General features: G+C 42.4%; 1 protein-coding gene across 9 annotated transcripts in view; it reads right to left on the bottom strand.

Annotated features, from left to right (window-relative positions):
• RBPJ (recombination signal binding protein for immunoglobulin kappa J region) overlaps positions 1-20,111 on the bottom strand; it is a 94,322-nt gene that overhangs the window by 28,294 nt on the left and 45,917 nt on the right. For 7 of the 9 annotated variants that reach the window (XM_006138173.5, XM_006138171.5, XM_014581107.4 and 4 more), the window contains 2 exons: positions 8,739-8,777; positions 3,046-3,141 (listed from right to left, as the gene is read on the bottom strand). In XM_006138173.5, coding sequence (XP_006138235.1) covers positions 3,046-3,141; positions 8,739-8,777 — 135 coding nt within the window. Of the gene's footprint in view, positions 1-3,045; positions 3,142-8,738; positions 8,778-10,811; positions 11,121-20,111 lie in introns of those variants that run through there. The other 2 variants (XM_075930621.2, XM_075930620.2) reach the window with 2 other exon arrangements.

The raw sequence follows: 20,111 nt of genomic DNA, 5'->3' as shown, positions 1-20,111 counted from the left end.
TATTACACTAGGGTCACATCATTTGTGACCCTAGTGTAATATAATATAGTGCATCTTCTGAACTGGTTTAAACACTGATTTTACAATCAGAGTAAAAATTAAAATGTTTTATATTTAAACAAAATGGGTGGTTCTAAATATTCAAATTTTTCTTTTAATAAACTAAATCAGTATTAAATCAGTTTGAAAATGACGTTATACTCTTACACAGAACTCTGTAGTCATTTGGTAAATCAATCACTATGATGAGAATTCAAAATAACTGGCAAGAAGAAGAATTTCAGCTATACTAACTAGTGGACGGATCACCATGAACAGAGTGGTGAGGAACAGGATATTTTATTCAATAACTGATTACAGTGCAGTTTCTGAGCCATTAATACTGACCAATACACCCCTGAAAAGTGATGTAAAATTTTTGATACCAGATCATGAAGAGACAGTATCAGCTACCACAAAATAGGAACCCCATAGAAAAGCTCTGGAGTTTTAACATTTGGCATTTTGTATTTACATAGTATTAATATAATTCTGATTGCATCTTATGATTATGGGTTGGCATGAGGATAAGCAATTCTCAGGAGTTGGGAAAGCATATTTATATGCACATCATAATTGTTTTAGCAACATTAATAATATATACTCAATGAAAATCAGCAAGCTACATCAAGATTGCCTGAAGCTATACTCTGTATTTTACCAAAGGAATTGTTTAGGGCAATATTACCTCATCAGAGGCACGCAGGAATATTTGGAAAAAAAAGATCCATCATATTTCTCAGTCATTTTGGGGTAAGTGGGTTTTCCTAAAACAAATGGTAAGCTTTAATCTTCAAGTAAAATGAGTCCTCCCTTTCTTTACTGCAATCCAAACAGGAAAAGAGTATATATAACTGTAAAATGATTAGATGGTGGATGACTCCTACTCCTGAAATACTTTGGGCTCAAGAGAAGAAACAGATTTCTGTCTGTCAGAGGAAAGCTGTTTAGATGTGCCTTTTCCTATTCATGAAAGCATACAAAGCTTTTTCAGGGGTTAAATTAATTCAGTACATTGTGTTCCTTTATTAGGATATTTTTAATATAATGCGATCCGAGAAGGTAACCATATGTTTCTGCAGCTCGGTCATGATGTATCTCGATGACTGGAAAATCCTTGTTTGTGCAGCAGAAGGTAATTGAATTGTTACTCTGCCTTGAATTGTAACCCCCTTTCTGTGTCCAAAAATGCTAGAGTAGGGCAGAAAAAAGTACATAGCTGTATCATATACACACAGTACACTTGCTCACTTTTGTGTGTCCCCCCCCCCCTTCACTGGGTTTCCCATTTGATTCTCAAGAAGAAATGCAAATCTCTAAAGAGATCTAAAAAGACCTTAACGATTCAAAGGAACTGCTGAATCTGGAAACTGCTCAGAAGATAAACTTAGTGAAGACCACAAGCTGTGGAGGTCTTACAGGATTGTAAAAAATGTACTGATGTACAAGTAACAGGGCACAGAAGTGTGAAGAACAGGCAACAGTGTGTGAATAAGAGAGGCCCAATGGTAGGAAATAAATCTATTTGTATTAGTGGCATTACATCTTAGAACTCTGCAGGTAATTTTCTGATAAAGTCTGATTTCAAATTTTTGGAGATTGAGATGTTTAATATCTCAAACCTCTGGACAATTTATAAGAAATATGATACAACAGGATGAGGACCAAAGTGGAGAAAGAAAGATTAAGCATCGAAGATAACAGTATATGCAGCATGTATGCTGGTTTGTGGCTGTTGCATATAGGTAACGTACAATATGTCTAAAACCTCATCTGCTCTAGACTAATATTTTTAGCTCAACAACTTAGCCGTTGAAATTCATTGTGTACATCTTACAGTAACACTCAGTATGAGACAATTAGTTTTTCCTGATTGATGCTGCAAGTCAGAATTTAAGTACATTGGCAGAACAGTGCCAAAGAACCTACACACAATTTATTCATAAAAACACATTCATTAACAAGTCTTCCCCAAATGCTTCTTCTGCAGTCTCTTGCCTTAAAAAAGCTACCCAAAGTATACTGGAAATACAGTGATCAGAAACTTTGCTGATAGCTGCAGTATAAAAATCTACACATATAGGATCAGATATACGGTATCTTACTACTTACATATCTTTGGCAGGAAGTTGTTATAACAAGACATAATTTATACATTTCAATAATACATCTCAATGCATCTTATTGCAATTACAGACATGTTTCAGGACACTAAGTGCTGTTCTAAATTTGGACCATTTTCTTGTATCTTTATTTAAAATTACTGAAAGAACAAAGTGCTAATGTTCCCATCGCCACCACTTCCTTCACACAAAATACTTCAGACAGACACTTTACCAGGAAAATAGTTTATGTAACAAAAGAGTCTTATTTAGACTTTCTCCTATTTTTTGTAAGGTTAATTTTAACTATAACTGCAATAAGTTGACCCCCCTTAAAAGAGATTAAAAAAAAAGAGGGTTTGTGCCACTTTTTGTTTTGGTAAAGGTTCTCATTACTTAAAAAAACAAAAACAAAAAACTTCACAAATAACTGGACAACTAGTTATCTCAAGTGGCATTAACACAGAAACAGCTGCAGCAGATACAACCATGTTACAGGGATGAACAGGAGAAGTGAGGCCCAGGCTAAGGAATGGATATTCCTCTCCCCATAGAAATTAAACCGTGCAGGAGAACCCCTGCAGAGGACATAAGACCACTATTCAACCTCACCACTCTCCCAACTATGTGAGTTACATAAAATAAAGAAAACGAAGATTGAAGCCAGCCTGAGGACAGAGACATTGCCAGGAGAAACAGATATAGACATGTACTAAAGGCAGCAGTACAAAAACCAGTATTAGACTCGATATACTTCATTAATACATTTCTTTAGAGTCAGACTAAGATGTTTTTAATTTAAGGCAATAATACTAGAATTAATGGTATAGCAGATAATTAATCTATTTTACCTTGATGGGGATGGGGTAGTGGAGAAGAAAAAGACAGATAGACTCATCCTTACCTTTTTTCATTTCCATATGACTTCTGTGCAACTTTCGCATGGAGGATTAGTACTGTTTGATCACCTCGCTCTTTTAGATAATTTCGCATAGCTTCCCTAAAAATTAAATGTAAAGAGAAAATAAGTTTTGAGAGGATTTTTTAAAAATCCTGTAGTTGCAATAATTAAAATAGCACTTTAAGAAAAATTGGTGGAAAGGTGACAAAATAGAGGGATATACCAGACACCTCACAGTACAGAGTTGGATTTGAAGCAGAAGTTTTAAGAAGAGAATTTGAGATGGAGAATAACTGTATTGAATTTGAACCTTACAACTGTTTGTTATATTTTCAGTGGGTTTTTGTCATCTACCAAAAGTAGCAGCCATTACTGTAAGGCCTGGAGTCATATACTCACAGTTCCATTTAAATTGTATTAAAAAGTGTCACACCAGGCTGTGAGGAAGGGACTTTGCCCTGATAGCTCCCCCACTGTCACCAGATAAAGAAACAGATCTCAAGATGGGTAAAGAAAACTTAAGTAACACCATTCTGTCTGGCAAGAAACTTCTTATCAATAGAGAATGTTGTGGAATCCTCATCCTATGATCATATTCACTACACTTTCCTATTGTTTGAATGTGTGATCTCTGTCTAGTTTGTAACTGTTCTGTCTGCTGTATAATTAATTTTGCTAGGTGTAAATCAATTAAGGTGGTGAGTATGATTGGTTAAGTAATTTTGTTATGATTGGTTAGTAAAATTATACTAAAATAATTGATTACGGTGTAGCTAAGCAAGACTCAGGTTTCATTATATAAACTGGGGTTCAAGAAAGAGAAGATGATGATCAACAGAAGTAACAGAAGGAAGGAAAGGCTGGAAGAGGACCAGGAGGAGGGGGGAAGACCTGGAAAAGAAGAACCCACCTCTGAGACAGAGCCTAGACTGATATAGCCATCCCAACAGGGGAAGTCTGCCTGCCTTTATCAGGATTGGAGAGCACGACACTGTGTGCTTAGCATGTGCATTCTGCTTGTTTGGGCATTGTCAATAGAGGATAAGGATATTACTGTGTGAGGCTCTTTCAGTGGCTAAAGATCCTGCAAAACCCGCAGGAAAATGTGCCCTGAGCCCTAGGAATTGGGTAAAGGTGGGTGTATAAATTAATAGGGTTGCACCTTGAACCCTAGGAACTGGGTAAAGGTGTGTGTCCGTACAGTGTGGAAGGAACAGAGAAATTTGTGCGGGTAACATTTATTTTCAGTATGTTCATTCAAACAAAGAGGGATGTATTTAGGTCTCATTACTATTTACAATATCTTGCTACTCATATTTGTTCAAACACATTTATTTAATCCAATATCTCCTTCCTTAATTTTATCTAAGAGTCATTCTTCCACAGTGATGTACTTGTACAACATACTATGGTCCAGAAACCTTCTTATGCTATTTTGATTATTATAATGATTCAAATAATGAAAGATTTCTTCACAACGGAAGGGGACAGAATATATAGATCTAAATGTATATAGATATCTATCTACAGACAGATGTATTAGTTAAACTTAGATTCTGAAGAAACTGGTTGTTTGGTGCCTCACCTGCTTGAGAAAGCTCACTATTCCCCAAATGCAAATAGGCAAAGTGACTTGTCAAGCCATGTACATATGTTGGTTTTCTAATATTTATCCAGATAGCTACAGCTGTCTTAAAAACAAAGACAATCATCTCTGGCTTATAAAGGACAACATTTTATTTGTCTTCTAAATTACACTAACCTTTCATTAATTACTAATAACCAATTAAAGTTCCCTGGTCCTTATTTTCAAAGGCCTTAAATAGATAAAGGGCAAATGCTGAAAGCTACCTACTGAAACTGACAAAAACAGAGATAAAACTTCAGTGGACATTTTGGTGAAAGGCATCCACCTAAAGGCAGTCACCAAACTTGACCAATATTGATATAGTTCTTTAATGGCACCAAGATATTTGGTGACCCAGAACTTTATTCAACCAATGAAGCAGTATTCTTAGTTGACAAGATCTGTTTCCAGTAGAAGGAGACAAAGAGAACCTATGGCATACAAGTTCATCCAGGAGAATGGAGGACAGACCATAATCTAACTGGATGACAATTCAGCTTAAATGTTTGTTCTTGATACATCAATATCATGGTAACTGGAGTACCAGAAATATGCATATAAGTGGATGATCCACCAATACAGAAATACAGGCCAAATTACAATTTTAAATTTGGATTACCTGATCTTGCTAAACTTGGCTAATAAGTAGTAACATCGATACTATGCTGCCTACAGACATAAAGTTTAGATAATAAAAAACTTTCTCTCAAATATATTTATATAAACACTCAGATGTCTAGTACAAAACACAAAGATTAAGATTTACATATTTCAATACTGACCAAATTCTAAATTTTAGCTTTATTTAACTTAATCATAAACCTATGTTCAAGCTGCAGACAACATTATGCAATACACTCCATAAATATCCACATTCGTCCTGTTAAATAATTTCTCAGATACAGTGGTATAAATATAGTATAGAATGTCCATGTGCTGTCAATTTTAGTGTTTACTAATCACTGCATAAGGAGCAAATTACCTCTGTCCCTTTCTCCTGCTCTAAAGGCTGTATTCCTTCACTGTTGCCATAGACCTAAACTCCTAAGAACAGAAAGACTATCTTCCTTTCTCTATCACTTATCAGTAATGTTCCACAAGAACAAGAATGCTAACACTTATACAGTAAATTCCAACAGTAGATCTCAAAGCACTTTAAAAGAGGTAAGCATCATAACCTACCACCACTATGACTGCATTTTATATATAACTGCAAAAGCAAATAGCACCATACAACAGAAAATGTCAAAAGAAATGTTTATTTCTTCAAGAAAGTTAAGCATTGAAGAGAAAAAAATGTTTCAGCATTGCTGAAGAACATGTATCTGAAATAAAAGTCATTTTCCAACTAGCGACTGAAAATATGTTTTATTTGTCACACAGGACTTTTTATATATAGAGAAAATTTCGTTAAAAGAGCATCTGAATTGTAATTCAATGGTATAGTCTTCATAACATGTCAATATATCATATTCTTTCTTATTCACATATCCTACAGGTTCGACCTCCCTGGTCCAGCACTCTTGGGACAATCTGCCAGAACAGGGGATGTGATCCCTGCCATCAGCCCTGAGCCAGCTCCCCAGCCAGACTGTCGGTCATGCTGTCACCACCCACCCTCTTGACTCCCGGCTGCCATGGGCAGCTTCCCTGGCTCTACGCTGCCATGGGCTGGCATGCTTCTCTAGTCACCCACCCCCACACTGATACGGGTGGATGAGGTTTTCCAGACTCCACCTCCCATGCTGCAGCGGGCAGCCAAGGTTCCTTGGTCCCAGACTGTCACGGTCTGCCGGGGTTCTACAGCCCTAACTTCTGTGGGGCTCCTCTGGCCCTGCTGCCCTCAGCCCTAGCAGGGCTGCTGGCCCTCCTGCCATTAGGCTCCCAGTCTCTCTGGACCAGGAGCAATGGTGGTGTGATACCGAACCAGAGAATGTTGGATTGTAGAGGTGCAACCTGTGTTATGTATTAAGTATAGGATTTATAATTGAAAGGGAAAAGAGTTATAAAAAAGATTTCCAACTCACCAGTTTTCACCATCCTTGCCCTCCCATACTCACAAGAAATCTATCTTCTGAGATAGGTCTATCACATCCTAAGAGATGCTCTCTCTCTCAGTGTAGGGGGTCAAGACTACAAAAGGAGCTGGGAGCATTGTTCCTGTAAGTGGAAGGCTTGGGGAGGCACCCAGGCAAGATTCAAATGCCACCCAGCTGATAAGCAGAGCGTCCATGGTGCCCGCAGCCAGCAGCATGTGTTCCTACTGGTGGTGCACATCCACATATGTTTCAGTGAACATAAAATTTATTCTTCCCATGGATGGAAAATATTAGAGGGGACTTTGGTTAGTAGGACATTCATAAGGTATACAGGAGGGCATTTACAACCACCCACATTTTCTCTGTTTAGATTTTACGAGATGGAAGTTCCCATTTTACTACATTCTCGTGACAAAAAGATTTAGAACCACCTTTCTCATACATGAGAAATGGTTTCCAGTATCCCTTTCAACATCCCAGGAAGAAGATATGTTACTAACCACATAGTAATGTTCATAGTGATGTTCATTCGATTTTCCATTTTTAATTAATCCCAGAAAGGTAGATTCTACCAATAATTTCCAAAAGTAATTGACCTCCAAGGAAGGAGAGGGGATGGATTTCATTATTTTAAACCCAATCTCTTTTTAAAAAATCCAAAAATTGGTATACAGGAGACTCTCATAGAATCATAGAATACTAGGGCTGGAAGGAACCTCGAGAGATCATCAAGTCCAGTCCCCTGCCCTCATGGCAGGACCAAATACTGTCTAGACCATCCCTGATAGACACTTATCTAACCTACTCTTAAATATCTCTGGAGATGGGGATTCCACAACCTCCCACATGATTTGCTGAATCTCTATTTGCAGTTCTGCATATTTGCAGGGTCTCCTGCCCTGAGCCCAAGAGCTGGTGGGGGAAGGGGGGGTGGCACAGGCCAGGAGCCATAGTGAGTTCCCGCAGCAAGTTCCCTGCAGTTTCTGGTTCCCGCAGCAGCCGTAAGGAGCTCACCAGCAGGGGGTGGGGGCTGTGGCTCCAAGTATTTGAAAATTTCGTCATTCATGCTGGATGCGAGAATGCAACCACCAAGAATGGCCAGGGTTTCCTGTATATAATAACTGCGTAAGTCAAATGATAAAAATAGAAAATTACCTTTTGATATTATTCAAAGCTATTGTGGGCTAAACTCTTATTTGAGTTATAAGTACTTACAGTCTAAATATGAAGCAAGCTGAGCATGAATCTAGAGTATCTCTGGAAATACATTCCTGATTAAATATATCCCAAATCTGACAGGGCACAAAACACATTCTGTATGAGGAATCCTTCTCCCTCACATAAAAGGAAGTAGGACCAGGGTAACAATAGGTGTATTATCCCTCCAAATATTACTGTTCACATACAGAGCTATAAAAAAATATAGGTTTTGTGTACATCAGGCAAATGCAGTGGCCATTAAATAAACATTTGCTTACAATTACCACACAGTATTATCCAATATTACTATTGTTTTCCCCTCTCCACAGAACAATCAGTATTTATAGTTAGTAGCAATTAGAAAATGGTATTTTATGATTTCTACAGTAAATTATTCCAAAACAGAACAGAAATAATTGATATACAATACTTCACAGCTTTCTCACAACCATTTCATGAACAGGTTGGAGTCAGATCTGGAAATGTAGACCTGAACAAATTAATAACCATGATGATGCTCTACATATAATAAACATTCAATTACATAAAAGCCAAGTGATTTCAGCAAAGCATTTTGAATTTCAGATTAAAGATAGAAATAAAAGAAAGACAATCAATGCTTAGAGTATTATTTCTGGTTGATAATTTGTTCAAGTTTTTCATTTTTAGGAAGAGATTTTAAACAAATATTTCAAAATGTACTCTGATTCTCTGCAAAATGATTACTCAACACTGAAAATTAAAGGCTGACAAGCTACAATTTGTTATTTTTCTTTGAAATTATTGAGGGAAACATGTTTAGACAAGATGATAAATTATTTGTTGCTTACCTGGTGAGACGTTTAGGTTGAGGTCGCTCACCAAATTTTCTGTAAATAAACAAGAAGTTAGTATTTTATAACAAACCATTCTGTGATAAATTCTAATATTTCAGTGTAAAAATCTAAGACAGCATTTAAAATATTTGTTGTTGCTGTATATTCATATTTCCTCCATCATTTTTCTTATTTTTTATGCTAATACAAAAAAGTATACCTAATGATACATTTAAAAACAAGTACTGGTAACTCATTTGTTATGATTCACAATGTTTTAAATTAAACATGTTCCATTTCTATTTTTAAAGGTAAACCAACTACTTTACAAAGTTTTTCTGTAACAGTAAAGACATTTCTTATTTAAATAAATGAGAAAAATTACGTTATTAAAATGTTAACTTAAATGAAAAACAACCCTTTGCTGTGAAGTTGTACTAATGAACCAAAAGCCTGGCAAATAAAAAAATTTGTTATTATCCAGTTAGGGGAAAAAATGTGGTACAATTCTTACATATGTCCCTATTTACTGTGTCTTCTTCAAAGAGTCATACTGCCTCATTTTTCTGAAGTTAACTCTAGAATAAGGATGCGAACACATATCCAAGTACATGGTTACATGCACCTCCCTTCCCCACAGAAGCAGAATGGAGGCAGCAGTGCGGGTGGATAGGATGGGCAGAAGCCCATACCCGCTTTCAAGCCAGCTCCCTGTGCATACTAGCTCCTGCTGAGCCAACTACTTCCCCTCCTCCCCCCCTTGTGCTGCTGCTGCTTTATCTGATACAGAGGTAGCGGGGACAGGGCAACAGGAGCCGGTGCTGGTGCTGCAAGCACCAGATCCCGCTTCCCCACACCCTACGTGTAAACACGTAACCACTGAAAAATTCAGCAGTTACACGTTTACACAACTAGCTACTTTTTAACATCCTTACTTTAAAAGTCCAAGTTTCTTTACTGCATCAAAAATCAGAGATAATCTGCTATTATCACCTACCAAATGTGCCAGTAAGAACAGTTACTATCAACACTAGGACAAAAACATTACTCATATTGTGATCTTCAGTTGCCTGATTCTGAGCTGGCTAATACATTGCACTATAAATACTTCACATTAGGATCCCTTTTCTAAGAAACTGGGTGTTATTCCCCCTCAGTAATTTCATACAGCATGGTTGCCAAATTGTATAAAGTGCAATGATCTAGAAACTCAAGAAAAATGAGATTCTTAGCTAACACATGCATATAGAGAGGGTGATTCAAGATCATCATCTAATCCATTGGCATTGTGGAGTAATACTACTTCATAATTAACTTTGGGCTAAATCTTCCTAAAAATATTTAAGTATGTAAGAAGATTCACACGTGCAGCTATATAGAAACATCCTCTTCTGTAATACAGAGCAAACCAAAAAGAATTGTCAAGAAAATCTGAAAAGACCAGGGTAAGGATTTTGCTCCCTTGCTTCATAACACATTTCTGTTCCTATGTTCAATCTCAAGGAAGTACAATCACAGTTAAAATGAGAACAAGAAACATGTAGCAACTATTTCAACACCCTTCCACCTAAAAATAAATTATATGAGACAGGGAAGTCAGTCATGCAGTGAATACGGAGGCATTACCGGTAAATACAATTCAGAATGGCAATGCTCTTGGTATAGTATATCATAAACAGATACATCTTTCCCTTTATGCTCATGAACAATGATGCAAATACATCTATAATAGTAAAACAACAAAGAGTATGGTAACATTTTAAAGATTAACAAAACATGTAGATGGTACCATGAGCTTTCGTGGGCACCGTCCACTTCTTCAGATGACCAGAGTGTTGTATGTTCAGAACCAAAATAAACAAGGGAGAAGGGGGTAAGGGAGGAAAAAATGGGAGAGGGGAACAAAAGGAAGCAGTGGGTCTATAAATATCAAAGGGAAAACCGAGCTGGTATGTAACAGACAAAACGGATAGTCTATAAGCACCTAAAAACTGGATAGTTAAAAGAAGTAGTTTAGGACCATTAGTTAGCAATTAGAGAGGAAGAGTACTAACACCAGAATCTACACAGACAAAAAACCATTGGCACCTTCATTGTTTGGTTGGTTGATAATGTTCCAGCCATCCGGTATCTTGATTCAAACCACTGGCATGAAAATTAAACTTGTGAATGAATTGTAGTTCCAACCCTTCCCTGTGTATTTGGCTTGTGGAATTGGTCTGTAACAAAACAGCAACTTGAAGATCTCTTAATGAATGACTTGAAGAGATTTTTACAATCAGTTTGTAGCTGCTTTCAATTTATTTCTTGAGAGAAGATTTACCTGGCATTGCGTGTGTCCTTAATTTCTGCTTTTTGGACAATAAAATGAAAATGTGTATCGCTGGTGGTATGGATGAAGGATTCGGTCTGCAGACTACCCTGGGGAGAAAGGACTATTTCAGCTGTCTCTCTCAGCTTGGAGACAGGTGAGAAGCACCTCTCCATGGCCACTGCAGAAAGTTCAAGTTTGCCTGCCCACTGTACCCTCATGCTCCCCAGACAGAGTGAGGAATTCAGCAATCTGTGTACTTTCCCCATTCTCCCTGATAAAGGGAATGTTCCCGTATGAATGTGTTTCAGCTTCATCTGACCTCCCGAAAAAGTGCCTGAGGGTTGGGAGGCTCGAGCTAAGGCAGTACTGAGGGGAGGGGGAGAGTTGCCCCCAGCTAGCCCCTTTTACCTGCTTGATGACTCTCTTTTCTGTATAGTTTAATAAGAAACAATCCTATTCCAGGCATATCCCATTTTCCTGACATAACCAAATCCTTACCTTGCTTTAAGGTAGTGGTCACCAACGAGTAGTTCAGGATCTACTGGTAGATCTTGGAGACTCTGACCGGTGACCCTGATGGGTTTGGCAAAGAGGCTATCAAGGGGCTGGCACTTCAGCTGCCCCTCCCCCTACTGCTGGACACCTCCTGCCCTTTGCCTTGGAGCTGCCCTTCCCTCAGGGAGTCTCCTGCTTTCTGTGCAGGACAGGAGAGGGAAAGGAGGGTGCTGATGTCGAAGTGCCCCCTCCCACTCTGTATCCTACCTCCACAGAACAGAGAGGGGACACAACTTGGGATGGATGCTGCTTTCGGAAGTGGTGCAGGGCAGGGGATAGCCAGCCTTAGCCCCAATGCACCACCACCCAGGAGCCACCAGCAATGCCCAGCTGGCGCCCACACCACAAACTCCTACTCCAGTCATGAACCCCCTCCTGCACTCCAAGCCCCTGCCTGAGCACCCCTGCATCCAAACACCCTCTCAGAGCCTGCATGTAGAACTCCCTCCTATATCCCAACTGCCTGACCCCAGAGCAGCTCAGAGCCCCTCACACTCCAGATCTCTTAATCCAAGATCAGAGCCTAACCCTAACCCAACCCTCTGCCCCAGCCTGATGAAAGTGAGTGAGAATGGGCAAGAGACTGAGGATGGAGGTTTACAAGTGAGGGCCCAAAGGACTAAATTGAGGTCCCAGGCTAGGACAGGAGGCTTGGCAGGTGGGTAAGTGCTCTGTATGCCTCTAAGGAAACGCTTGGTCATTGACTGAATAAAAACAAATTTGTTATTGATGAAGACCTTAACGGCTACCAGTTCAAAAATGTATTGTAGAATGCCAGACAGAGGCATAGTGGTTTGGTCTAGGCCTTTTTGTTTTGACCACAATGAGAATCTTTGGCACTTGTAAAGCTAAGACCTTCTAGTTGTTATTCTGTGACTGATCAGTAAGATGTATTTGACTTCATCAGTGAATGTTGTTTCTTCTGCGGTGAGCTATTGAGGAACCATGCATAGAGGTGAAGTACCTGCAGGCATGGATGGTGTACTCTCTCACCATCCTATGACAAGAGAGGAGGAAGCAGCAGGAGCCGCCATGGTCATTTCTTGGCCATGTGAAGTAGGTAAGTATACCATGTTTGTTTGGGCCACTTCGGGGTGATCAGGATTACTGTGGTTGTGTCCAATCTTATTTTGTTGACCACATGATGGAGAAGCAGAATTGGAAGGAAGGCACATAGGAGCGGTGCATCCCATTGTATTGTGAATGTGTCCCCCAGGAATTGCGTGCCAATGCCCACATGGAAACATTATGGACACTTTTTGTTGGCATTGGTTGCAAAAAAGTCTACCATGGGGAACTCTCACTGACTGAGCAGCGGATGGAGGACTCTGTAGTCAATTTCCCAGTCATGATTGGAGTTGAAATTCCTGCTGAGCTAATTAGCAGTGAGATTGTCTTTGCCCGGTAGATAAGAGGCCTGTAGATATATATGTGATGTGTTATGCACCAATTTCCAAATATTGAGAGCTCTGTGCACAGATAGTAAGATCTGGCTCCTCCCTGTCTGTTGATGTAGAACACTGTCGCTTAATTGTCCGTAAAAATCTGCACCGTGTTGTTGTGTATGAGTTGGAGGAAGTGTTGAAATGCATAGAATTCCACCCATTCATGTGCAGGTTGCATTCCCGTGGAGAGCACCTTCCTTGAATCGTGAGGGGACCTGAATGTGCTCCCCAACCTAAGAAAGAGGCATCCACCATGATGGTCACAGACGGGGGACATTTGTAAAAAGGTAGCCCAGCACACACGTTTTTTGGGTCTGCCCACCAGTCTAGGGAGCATTTGATTCTGGTTGGGATCAATACCAGTTTGTTGATGCTGTTGTCGTGTTGGTTTATTTATCGTCCTCAACCACAGCTGCATGGGTCTCATGTGAAGTCTTGCATGCAACTACTGAAATGGTGGCTGCCATGTGTCCTAGCAGCTGAAGGCAAATCCTTGCTGGGACTCGTGGACTGGTTTGCGCCAGTGATATAAGGCCCTGTATAGTCTGAAATCTCTGCTGTGGCCTCCATGCAGTCAAGGTGAGCGCCAATAAACTCCACTCTGAGTCCTTATCAAGGAGACCAAATTCTGCGCCTCTTGACTTGTGCTTGCTTTTATTAGGCAGTAAGGGAATACTCAGACCCCTTGTCCGTGTAGATGCACAGCAATGACTGCTGGCACCTTTGAGAAGGCCCTCAGGACTGTGGAGAGTCCAAATGGTAGCACTGTGTATTGGAAGGGTGAGGAGCCAACTACAAATCTGAGGTACTTGTGATGTACTGGGTAGATGAATATGTGGAAATATGCATCAAGAGTCAACAACCAATCCTCTTTAAGGCAGGGATTATAGTGGATATGGTGACCATCTTGAACTGTGGTGGTCATATGTACCTGTTGAGCTTCCTGAGATCGAGAATCAGTCTCCATCCCCTCTACGTCTTCAATGTGAAGAAGTATTGAGAGTAAAACCCTTTTCCCCTCTAGTACTGTGGGATGGGTTCTAAAGCCCTCAGATGGAAGAGATCATTGATCTCCTGAAGGAGAATGCTCTGGTGAGATGGGTCCCTGAAGAGGAACGGGAAAGGGGGTAGAAGAAAAGGGGATGCAGTATCCATTCTTTGTAATGTCCAGTACCCATCTGTCAGTTGTGATGGAGGACCATTGAAGGTAGAAAGGTGCTAGACTTCAACCAAATAGATGGGAAAGATGAGATTGCCTTAAGCAGAGAAGTATTACCAGACTCTTGACCTGACCTTCAAAATATTTGTCTTGAAGTTGATAACTGGGAGGTGGAGGGCTGGTCAGAGGTTTGCCACTATTTAGTATGGCGTTGCCGCCTTCTATTATCAAATTGCCTTTGTGCCTGGCTGAAAAGCATGGGTCTGTGTCTTTGAGTAAAACTTCTTCCGTGTTTACGTTTTACTGCAGGGATGTGAATACCCAGCAACTTCAAGGAGGCCCATGAATCTTTAAGTGAACGAAGGGAGGCATTGGTGGTGTTGGTGAAGAGCTTGGATCCCAGAAAGGGAAGGTCTTCCACTGTGGACTGTACCTCCTGGGGAAATCCCCCACAGGTGCAGCCTAGGGATGGTAACTATTGGTTGTTTTATTAGTCGAGTAGTTGATAGAATTTCCATCAACTACTCAACTAGTCCATAGGCACTTCTGCGTTCCTCCTGCATTCCTCCCTACTGGGGCTCTTTTATATTTCAAAGGAGGAATGCAGAACTCCGCATGCAGCCCGGGGCAATGGGAAGTCCTGCTGACTCTGGGCTGCATGCGGGCGTGCCAGCTTTGAAGTGTACAAGAGTCCCCAGCAGGGGCTCTTGTGCATTTCAAAGAAGCAGCGCAGCATGGAGCCTGGGGTCAGCGGGGGACTGAGTCCACCGCTGACCCCAGGCTCCATGCTGTGCTGCCGATTTGAAATGCCATGCTGAACCCCAGATGATCCTGGACTCTGCGCGGCATTTCCCCAGAGTCCAGGGTTAGCTGCCTCGGCTAAACCTGTAATCAGATGTGCGGTGCTGCCGCTTTGAAGTACCCCCCTCTCCCGCACCATTTGCTGCCATTATCTGATAGAGGTAGCAACGGGGGAGGGGAAGAGAACAGCTAGTCGACTGACTATCCAATAAGCATCTGCTTATCCGTTAGCCCTTAACATCCTTCATTCAGCCACGAAGACCTCCTCATTACCACTGCCATCATGATGGAGTGAGATGCCATGTCAGAGGCATCTAAAGTGACTTGAAGGGCTGTGTGTGAAATCAGGGTGCCCGCATTAATACTGCCGTCTCTTGTCTCTTGAAATCTATCAATAAAATGTGCCATCTTCTTGAAAATGTGATGTGTATATTTTGTGAGCATGGCAGTATAATTTGAAATACGAAGTTGAAGGGACATAGAAAAATATGCCTTCCTCCCCTTGAAGTCCAGAAGTTTCCACTCTTTACTATGAGGAGTGGTTCTAGTTGCGCTGTGTTTTCCCCTCTGGTTAACGGCATCAACCACTAAAGAGTTAGGGTCCAGATGCAAAAACAAGAAGTCAGCCCCTGATATTGTTGTGATATTGTTGCTGGAGTCTGTCAAATGGCTTTGGCTGGGTCCATTAGGGCTGGGTCCATGGGTAAGTCCAGTTTAGCAGACAGAGAGACATGCAAGATGTTGGCCAGTTTGTGCTGAGTCTCAGGGAGGCTGACTAGAGAGACCTCCAGGACATCTGCTACCCTTTTGTAAAGCTCTTGGAACTATTTAAAACTGTGTTCTGCTGTCAGAGGAGGGACATCAATGTGTCATCTGGGGAAGACGAGATGTGTGTTGGTGGGTGTGAAGAGATGGAAGATTCTTCATCACTTGACACTGGCTTCTCCTCCTGGCACGCTGCTCTGTCCAATGATGGTACAGAGGTGGCCCTAGATGGCACAGATGGGGCTCGTTGAGGCTGCATCTGTTGCACCTGCTAGGCTCTATAAAAGGGCCCAGGGTCAAGTAAGGACAGTTGGCTGGCATGGGTACTGGAGGGGGCGGTCATTGAAGAGGTTACTCTTAGCTCCTCTGCCATTGTAAAAGGCTACTATGTCATAGTCACCAGTACCGAAGGCAGCGTGGAAGGTGGTTCTGCCACTACTTGCGGTGTCAGTGGTGCTGACTGCATGGTCACCAGTGCCAGGTGCTTGTGTTTCCTAGGTACCGGGGCAGCATAGGTTTCTTTGGTGCCGATGGTGCATCTGAAGAAGTCGATTTTGTCTTTGCCTTCCTCATTACCAAGGCTCAATCAGATAGTGACACCAATGCTGACTTCGACTTAGGCATCTCCAGTGCTTTAGAAGCCACCTTTATGAGGTCCTTGGACCCTCGGGAACCGTTGGTGCCCGATGGTCTGAGTACCACCCTGTCTAGTGTCCTAGTTGAGGTCGGTGCAGGGGTTTTGAGTGTTTGCCCCCATTTTTGAAGGGAGTAACCATTACATGAGGAATGGGATCTCTTCCTGGACCGAATGAAGGAAGAATCCCTGATGCCGGAGCCTGAGGGAGTCACCTTCTCAGACATAGCAACCAGGGAGGGCTATCAAGGTGGGGTGGAGAGCTCTGAGTCCTGCTACAAAGTGTCCTTCAGGGAGATGAGCTTCATTTGTAGCTCCCAGGCTTTTCACGTCTGGGCCATTAACTGCTTGCAATGCTGACACTGGGCTGTGGCCTGTGCCTGCCTCGGGAATTGGACATATTGCAAGTGCCTGTCAGAGACTGGGATTGAGAGCCTGCAAGACAGGCAACATTTAAATCCTGAGGAACACGGCATCCCAGGAAGAAAAAAGATTGCCAAAGCAAAAATGGCCTTAAGAGCAAAAAAGAAGGTAATTTAAAAAGAAACAAACAGTTTTAATTATTAACTATGAAAAAACAAAACACTATGCTAACTATATTAAAAACTACACTAACAGAGAACTGCTCAGACTATTTTGAAGTAAAAACTGGAGAGCAACAGCGATTCCAACTGATGCTGGCGGTGGCAGAGAAGGAACAGAAGGGAAGGCTGGCTACTAACATGTAGTAACGGCACCGCGTGTGCCATCTGCTTCATGTGTGCAGCCTACCAGAGGACACTGCCACCAAAAATCTCCAACTAGGCGTGCAGCAGCACCCAGACACATAAGGTGAAGCAATCAAAGGGACACTCCTTGAAGAAGAATGAAAGTATGTCTACACTACAGCACTAATTCGAACTAACTTAATTCGAATTAGTTAATTCAAACTAAGCTAATTCGAACTAGTGCATCTAGACCTAAAAACTAGTTCGAATTAGCATTTTGCTAATTTGAACTAGCATGTCCACACTGAGTGGACCCTGAAACGAAGTTAAGGCTGGCCGGAAGCCGTGCTGGCAGGACATCAGGTTAGGACTTAGAGCGTGGAGCTGCTGTCTCAGGCTAGCCAAAGGCTGTGCTTAAAGGGACCCAACCCCCATCCCGGAAAGACAGTTATCAGGGTTCCCCACTTGCTTGTCTACCTCGATGAGGGACAGCAAAGCAGTCCTGTCTTGGAGTGCCCTGAGTGCCCACATTCGGCAATCAGAGCACTCGACCATCAGCCCGGCTGCACTTGCTGAAGACTGCAATCTGGGGGGGGAACAATCGGGGAGCTGCAGGAGAGCTTCCACCCCGAGGAGCCCGCAGAGCCACCCCAGTCCTCCCCATTGGGGGCTCGTACCCCATTCCTCCCTCACCTCGTTCCACTTACCCTTCCCTAGCCTCCCTTCCTGATGTACAAAATAAAGGACACGTGTGTTCAAATATAGAAACTCTCTTTATTTAACAAAACTTGGGGGGGGGGCAGATTAACCTCTGGGGAGACTGGGAAGGAGGTGGGAGAGGGAAGGGGGAAACCTGGGAGGAGGGAGCTGGAAGGGGGAAGCCAGGAGGAGGGGAAGTATAAAACTATGGTACGCCATATCTTCAGTACTGTGTACAGATGTGGTCTCCTCACCTCAAGAGATGTTTTGGCCTTGGAAAGGGTTCAGAAAAGGGCAACTAAAATGATTAGGGGTTTGGAACAGGTCCCATACGAAGAGAGGCTAAAAAGACTGGGACTTTTCAGCTTAGAAAAGAGGAGATGGAGGGGGGATATGACAGAGGTCTATAAAAGCATGATTGGTGTGGAGAGGGTGCATAAAGAAAAGTTCTTCATTAGTTCCCATAATAGAAGGACTAGAGGACACCAAATGAAATGAATGGGTAGCTGGCTTCAAACTAATAACAGAAAGTTCTGCTTCACAAAGCAAATAGTCAACCTGTGGAACTCCTTGCTGCAGGAGGCTGTGAAGGCTAGAACTATAACAGAGTTTAAAGATAAATTCATGGAGGTTGGGTCCATGGAGTGCTATTAGCCAGGGGGTAGGAATGGTGTCCATGGCCTCTGTTTTTGGAAGGCTGGAGATGGACGGCACGAGACAAATGGCATGGTCATTGTCTTTGGTCCATCCCCTCCAGGGTACCTACTGTTGGCCGCTGTCGGCAGACAGACTGCTGGGCTAGATGGACCTTTGGTCTCACCCAGTACGGCCGTTCTTATGTTCTAAGCTCAGGGCTCAGGGTTGGGGGTCTCACTGGACCACCTTGATTTTCATGCAAACCTGCTCCTGGGTTTGCATGTGGCCTTTGGTGGCCAGGCTGGCAGCTATCCTGCCCTAGACAGCCACTTTCCTGTGCCTAGTGCGGAGGTTGTGGATGAGGTCCACGATCTCCGCACTAGACCAGGCGGGCGCCCACCTCTTGCGGCCCCGGGCAGGCTCCTGGGAGCTGCCAGCCTGATCCTGGGAAGAGGTGGAGGGCTGGGTGGCAGCGGGTGGCTGGCTTGTGCCGTGCCAGGTGCAGGGTCTGCTGGCTGGGTGCTGGCAGGCTTGCTCCTGGCACAGGCACTGTAGCCAGACCATGCCCCTTTAAGGGCTCCAGGGCCGGGAGGGGAGCAGATGAGTTTCCCTGGTTGTGCCCAGAGTGGCCACCAAGGCAAGCTGGGAAGGGCTAGCCTCCCACTAGTTTGAATTAAGTGGCTACACAGCCCTTAATTCGAACTACTTAATTCGAACTAGGTGTTAGTCCTCGTAGAATGAGGTTTATCTAGTTCGAATTAAGCGCTCTGCTAGTTCGAATTAACGCCTATGAAAGTTAATTCGAACTAACGGCTGTTAGTTTGAATTAACTTTGTAGTGTAGACATACCCTTATATATTAACTTGCAAACTTACAGTGGTGAAAAAATTCCTGTAATGGGGACGTGTGAATTACAGTCATAGTTAAGAATAGCATGTCCCTTAATAGGGATGTTAAAATGGGATTACTTCCCTAATCAAACAGTCGATATATTTTCTGTCAACTATTCGATTAGTTGACAAGGGTAGGCTGCTGCAGTGCTCAGTCTGGGTTGTGCCAATTCACAGGAAAACCTCCCCCGTTGTGGCTCTGCATTGTAAAGCCCAAGTGAGCCGGCGTGTGAAGGCGCTAGCTTGGCCCCTGTTCCACTGGTCTCTTTTCATTCATGCACTGGCTTCCCTAGGCTGTTAAATGGGGGTGGGATGGGGTGGGGTGTGCAGACTGATCACACACACACACACACACACACACACACACACACACACACACACACACACACACACACACACACACACACACACACACACACACACACACACACCCATCCCACCCTCCATTTAAACAGCCTAGGGAAGCCGATGCATGAATGAAAAGACAGCTGCGGAGCAGGGACCAAGCCAGCACTTTCGCAAGCTGACTTCCCTGGGCTTCAAAATGTAGCTCAGCAGCTAGGGGGAAGTGACTAGTTGATAGTGCTAATCGATAAGCTCCTGATTACTGGTTAGTCACCTAGATGCCAATGTCCCTATCCCTTAACAATGATAAAATACTTAGGTTTTCTAAATTATTTTTATTTTAGGTTGAGAAACATGTCTGGGTCAGGTTTCTGAAAATTTGGGAAAAGAATAGCAATTTACAGTTATTCACTAGCATTGGCAAATTAGACACAATGC

This window comes from Pelodiscus sinensis, chromosome 4, assembly GCF_052426305.1.
Source record: "Pelodiscus sinensis isolate ZL-2025 chromosome 4, ASM5242630v1, whole genome shotgun sequence".
In the NCBI taxonomy this organism is placed as follows: Eukaryota; Metazoa; Chordata; order Testudines; family Trionychidae; genus Pelodiscus; species Pelodiscus sinensis.
Note: the sequence above shows the minus strand (reverse complement) of the source record. Positions and strands in the feature narration are given on the sequence as shown.